This window comes from Bidens hawaiensis, unplaced genomic scaffold, assembly GCF_021521415.1.
Source record: "Bidens hawaiensis isolate Kalapana, Puna unplaced genomic scaffold, B.hawaiensis_p1.1 tig00014901_1, whole genome shotgun sequence".
In the NCBI taxonomy this organism is placed as follows: Eukaryota; Viridiplantae; Streptophyta; class Magnoliopsida; order Asterales; family Asteraceae; genus Bidens; species Bidens hawaiensis.
Genome location: NW_027492319.1, coordinates 462267 through 468961, shown reverse-complemented (window position 1 = coordinate 468961; position 6695 = coordinate 462267). Strand labels below are relative to the sequence as shown.

Below are 6695 nucleotides of genomic sequence, written 5' to 3'. Positions count from 1 at the left end.
CTCAAATCCATGAACAAAAAGGAGAAGGATCACTAAAGGATCACAAGATCAGATGAATCATGAGAAAAACTTGCTAGAATCCGATTTAAAAGAAGAGCATGACTAACAACCATGCTCTGATACCATGTAATCGTTAATGAACGATAAACACAATAAAGAAGAACAAAAGCAGAAACAGAGAAAGTTTTATTATCTCAGAATGAATTATTACAAATGAAAAACAAACAAACCATATATATATACACAAAACATATACGGCGTATATGTGAAGATATACACTCACATAAAACCGAAGATTAAATCAATTATCTTACTCTCGTACGTCTATTTTAAATATATACGTTAATAAATATACAAAAACTTGCTGCTAGAGACAAATAAGTGATAATTTATGACTAGTATTATCATAGTTGTTTCGTGGGCCTGGGACGGTATGGCGTGGACCGGTTTGCGTGTACGGAACAACACGTTTTGGAACAATCATAGTTGATTCATCTTAGCAACACTTGTAATTTGACTAAATGGAAATATCATGTAGTTGTATATTGTGGTTTTACATCAAGTTTCGAATTTCATGAGTCGGTAGATCGGGTTTTTTGCCGACATAACACTGACCCTAAGCTGGTTCGGTTTAGTTGATGATCGGGTTTGTTTCGGGTCAACGTAATTGGTGGTAATTGGGTTATTAGTGGGATGCTAAGATGGTTTATATATTTTATTTGGGCTATAACCCAGGGCAGTTTTGGGCTTAAAATGCTTAATTATTGGTTTCAAATAATGGGCTACTAAATGATGTAAAATCTAACTTCAACCTTGAGTTGATCCATTTGTGTTTGAACCGAATCACAAAATCATCGGGGATCTTTCACAAAACAAAAAGTGTAGAGAGAATAACTAGAATGAATGATAGCTTTGTCTAATGTGAAGATAGTATTTGAAGCAAGCGGTTTGGTTTAATCTTTAAACAGACACCTAGAAAAAAACTCGGTATTTTTTTACAACAGTGTAATAGGTTTGAATATTTCTTTCATTATTTAACATTTTAACCCAGATTCAAAAGGGGATATCGGTACAGCTTTTTGCTCGCTTACCTATTATCCAGATGTAGCTTGGTTTGCGTTAAAAAAAAAAGAAATCACCCAGATTATAAGAATTATACCATTTTTATAAAAAAAAAATTTAATTAGAAATTTATGAATTATTATAGCGGTTTTATTATCCAACCGTGTAAAACATCAGTATGTAAACTCAAGCATCTAAACCCATTTGGGCCACATGTAGTCGCGTAATGAGTAGGTTACGGCGATTTTTATAAATAAAATATAGCTTTAAATAGATAATCACGACTCTTACGTGGCAGACTCTGATTGGGTTAATTGATGTGGCACCCTACGAAAGTAAACGTCATAAATTGAAACTCGTATTGACAAACAAAAACAAGCCGACGTTAGTTTCCAAGGCAAAATAATATCAAGAAGAAATTTTCACATCCTTTTGATCTCTCTCCTCAGGTTAGTTAGTTAGTTAGTTAACAATTCTCATCACATCCATCGATTTAATAATAATAATAATTGTGTTGTTCATGAATTCTTAATTTAATAATAATTTAGATCTGGAGTTTAATTGACTTGTTCGATCCTTTGTTGTCAACTGTAGATTCGATCGATTTGTTTGATTCAGGATATGTAATTGATTTGAATTTACAATCTATGTGTATAACAATTAGATTCAGATCGATTGGGCATCTGATGAATTGGTTGAATTTTGGCTGTTATGCTTGTTGGATCTGCTTTTGGAATTCAGAATTTGGTTGTGATGTGTATGCAGATTGTATTAATTTGGGACTTGTTTGGAATTTTTAACTTGAAAGTTATAATTAGGTTAATGCTAGGTCAAATTTACCAATGGTTATTCTGTAACAAATTCAGAAGGATATGATTAGGATTATTGAATTTTTAAGAAATTAAGCCGGGCAAAAACTTAATTAAGGATGCGAATATTATTTCTTAAGAAATCGGAAGTTTTCAATGGCTATATTGCAGCATTATTTGCGGAATATAAATACATAATCCGTTGTTATATTTTGTGTTGTGGAGTTGGGTAAGAATTGTGGAAATATGATTTAAAGCTTGTGTATGTAATTTAATCTTAATTCTTAACAAAATTGTGATTTCTATATGTATTATTGCTACTTTTGTACCAAATTATGACTTATGAGTCTAATTTATATATCGAAAGTTCAATCTGGTAATAATTTTCATATTCATGAATTGATTAAAATCGTTGCTTTTATTAACTTTTAAACATTTTTTGCTATATATTTTCAGTAATTTGATCCATGCTTCAATACTTTGGTTTGAACCAAACTAAACTAAACTGAACTATATTCATATTGATCTTGAACATACCTCATTTGGCACTAAAAACTCAAAATATTAAGTCCTTCTTTGGGAGAAGTACTGGTCTTTTAGGTATACTTTTTATTTGTTCTTCCATGAATTCAACATTTGATGCGTGTCCCATTTTGCTAATTCTTTTGATTTGACCCTTTCGGTATGGAGCACAATCCAAACCGACCATATATTTGGTTTTAATGTGTACACTTTTTTGGTACAGAATGGCTTTGAATGGAGCAGCTCCACCAAGAGGAAGTGCAGCAGCAGCTGCAGCCAACTTACGTAGGAGAAGAACGAGTGGAGCAGGTGGTGCAGCTGGTGGTACAGCTGGCAACATGCTCCAGTTCTACACTGATGATGCACCTGGATTGAAGATCTCTCCGAATGTTGTTCTTGTGATGAGCATCGGGTTCATTGCTTTTGTTGCTGTACTCCATGTCATGGGTAAGCTTTACTTTGTCCGCAAGGAGTAATGCGAGTATCATGTTGTCAAAAGTTGAATTCAATGACTAGTTTTAGTTTGTACCTTTTCTTGGTTTAAGTGGTCAGAGATTTTGCTTTGGTTTTCTTTATCTTTTATAAAGACCGGTTTGATTAACTATATGAATGTTGAGGTATCCTTATGATCAAAAATCTGTTGGGTTATGTGTTGAATTTTGATTTTTTACATTAATAATATGGGAATAGTAAATATTTATGAAGAAGCATGTATGTTGTAAAGGTTTTCATGCATTCAAAATAGTTTTTATAATTAACTAGGTCAGTTTAATCTATTTGACCCGTTAAAGATTTATCGCCAACATTATTCATAAATCCCAGCTGTGCAATTATTTATAAGCTGTGCAATTAGCCATCCGATGGCTGGCTTGGTATATGCAATATGGTATTGTTCATAGGGCCGGTCAGCGTCTTACAAGTCATGCCTACCACATGATCTTAAAAATGGCTGAAGGTTCTTTCGACGTCATGATCACACTTTGTACTTAGGATTTTATTGAACAACTCAAAAAATAAAACTGGTTTATGAAGTTTAATCTAGAACGGAATGCAAATTGTGATCAGGTTTCATTACCTATACAAGCTCAATGCTTACGACCTTACGGTGGCGATTTCCAAGAACTTCATTATTGGGGGCCAAAAATGAGTCATGTCGGTGGCGATTTCCAAGAACTTTCATTAGTGGGGGCCAATAATGAGTCATGTCAAGTTAGAGCATATCGGGCAAAATGGTTCGATATGATTACATCAGTTTGCAGTGAACTCTCTGAATACAACACTAGTTTGAGTAACAAAATAGGCAACCAAACCATAATAACGTTAACTGCACTTAAGTTTGAGATGTCCAAAGAGTCTATCCTCCTAAGTCATAAGTCTCGAGTAGAGTAGAAGATGCAAATTGGCACAATTGCAAAATAATCCTTCAGTAACTAATCACCAACACCAAACAACTCATAGTTATTAAACATAGACCAAATACAACTGGAATAAATAAAATAATAGAAAAAAACCAGTAGCAGGAAATACCTTATTGAACTATACAATTTGGACTTCTAATGGGTTGCAATTTGAACGCATCATGGTCATCTTTTTTCTTGGGTTAGCGACAATTCTCTTTATGTTCGTCTTTCTTTCTTTTCACGTTAATACATGTCAATTTGGATTTCAATTTTTGAAACATAAATTTTGAATACACTGGTGGGCTTATGTTGCGTGGGGCCCTTGCCTCTAGGGGTGCACAAATCGGGTTTTTTCTAATACCCGGTTCGAGTATGGAACCGGTTTCGGGTATGATCGGGTATTGGAAAATCGGGTATTGAGAGAAATCGGGTAGGGTTCGGGTAAGGTATTGAGGAGAAAAACTCAACCCTATGTACCCGGGTAGGGTATGATCGGGTTCGGGTATTGGAACCAGGTACGATCGGGTATTAATACCCGGTTTTGAATTTGTAATTTTTTTATACATTTTTTAATTTGTTTAAAATTTAAATTTGCTTTGTAATGTATAAAGATAATTAAACTATATTACAAAAACCATAAATCCACTTAATTACAAATTATTTACTTAGTAATAAGCATTTTACAAAAACTTACACATAAAAGTTGTGAAGTAAACATAAAATATACTATAAAAACTCATGTATTATTTCGGGTATTAGAAAATTGGTATCGGGTATCGGGTATAACCGGGTATCGGGTATAGGGTATGACCGGGTCAGGGTATTTACGGGTATAAATCGGGTACGGTTCCGGGTACGGGTATTGACCTCAAAATTCATACCCTATCCATACCCTACGGTAGGGTCGGTTCCGGTTTCGGGTATAGAATACCCAGGTATAATAAAAACCAGTTTCGGGTATTTTTTTCGGGTCCGGTTCCGGATACGGTTTTTTTGTGCACCTCTACTTGCCTCCACTGGGCTCCATATGGATCCGCACCCATGCAACCTAAGTTTGCATCGGGGGAAATGTCCCGACAAACTTCTAGCATTGGTTTGCATTTTGTTTTTTGCAGTTATTAGTAATTTTTGTCGGGTTCAACCTTTTTACCAAAAAAGAAAGTGTGAGAAACGCTGGAGTTTTGTTGGAACAATTATCCACAATTCGCCACCCATGTAACGAGTTGTAGTTGTGGGGTTGTAAATAAGACCATGAGTAGTCATAAAGCCTCACTCCCGGGCATTATGCGTCACGTGACGCTTATGGCTTTTTACAAAAAACAAGTGTAGTCATAACTCTCCATAACTTTGTTTATTTGTTTTTTTTTTAATTCTTAAAGGTAAAAAGTAAAGGCTTTTTTTATATTTATTTTGGTGCCATTATCGAACGTTTGTGTATAACTTGCAAAAAGAAAAAAACCCTATAACTTAGAGGGGGGCGGTGTTTCTCAGAGTTATGGGCCATAAAGTTACCCCATAACTCTCCACTACGGATGGTCTAAGCTGGCAGACTAAATGTATAAGTTATAATTTTCTTTTATCTTTTCTAATTTTAAATGGATTAACATGCTTATCCTTGATTTGTTTATTGAACAAGTTATGTGGGTCAACGTAACCAAACGTCCAAACCCGTTTGGACTCGACCTTTAACTCATTTATTTGTGTTGGATTTATTGCATGTCGGGAACTGTAACCCCCTAATTAAACATACGACCCATTGGACCTGATAGATATAAAAAGTCACCTAAATTGGTTTATTCATATATAAACGGGTTGAAAAAAAAACACCTAGGATGCTAGTCCCAGTGGTTCATATAGTGGGTGTTTGGGATTTCTTATTTTTACCTCCTTATAACTTATTTTTGAGATAAGCTATTGTAACTTATCAACTTATCCCTTTACATGTAAAACAATTCCAAACACATTTTTAACTTATTCAATACGTATTAAGTAAGTTCACAAGTCATGAAAAATAGAACACTACATATTTTGTAAAACAAGCTGCAGTATCCCAAACATTTCTGTACTTTATTTGTTTTACGGGTACTTAGAATACGGCTAGGATTTATTATCGAAATGTTACACTTTTCCTATTTTGTAAAACAAATCGTGGTATCCCAAATCGAACCATAAAACTAAATTACTCCAAACTTGTTTAAAAGTTTGTTATTGGTTTAATGGCCCAAACACATTATTTTCGGGGCAAACCTTTAATGCCCAAATTCGTTTAATAGGCAATTGACAAAGTATTTAAAAAAAGTTTTATGTCCAAATATATAATATTAGGCAATTTTTATTCGGGAGTCGGGACCAACAATTCTAGCCCAAATGTAAAACCAAAAATCCACCCATAACCGAACCGAACCCATAAGAAAAACCAGAATTTCTATTTTGGTAATTCACAACCGACCCAAATGGGCCCATAGTTCTATAAGGGCAAAGGTGAACTTAAACTAGGGATGAGCAAGATGGGCACTTTTACCGATTCGGTATCAAGTTTTGAGTTTCCGGTACCAACGAATCTGTATTTCCCGAATTTTGTCTTCAATACCGGTACTGAACCGAAGATTTTGGTACTAGTACCAGTACCCACTCATCCCTAACTTAAAACTATTATAAACTATTTTGACAAGAGAGTTTTAGATTTTTTAAATGAAAATTATCAATGACGAATCTGACTACCCCTTAACTTTGTCGACAAAGTGCAAAATTAGTGCAATTTTTTTTTTATTTTATGTATCATATACCGCTAAGCAAATATTATGATACGTACCCAGGTCTATAAGAATTTCTGAGAGGAGAAAGAAGATGCATTTGTCACAACATTATTACATTAACAACTCTACACGATTTCTATAATGGC

General features: G+C 34.3%; 1 protein-coding gene across 2 annotated transcripts; it reads left to right on the top strand.

The window, feature by feature from the left end:
* Positions 1–1407: 1407 nt before the first annotated feature.
* LOC143548036 (protein transport protein Sec61 subunit beta-like) lies at positions 1408–3050 on the top strand. Of its 2 annotated transcripts, none has more exons than XM_077039304.1 (2): positions 1408–1511; positions 2617–3050. In XM_077039304.1, exon 2 carries the CDS (start codon positions 2618–2620, stop codon positions 2867–2869), a length of 252 nt encoding a protein of 83 aa, XP_076895419.1. In that variant the 5' UTR covers positions 1408–1511; position 2617; the 3' UTR covers positions 2870–3050. The 2 variants fall into 2 exon arrangements, with proteins under 2 accessions (XP_076895419.1, XP_076895418.1); XM_077039303.1 differs by having other exon boundaries at positions 1408–1515.
* Positions 3051–6695: the final 3645 nt, after the last annotated feature.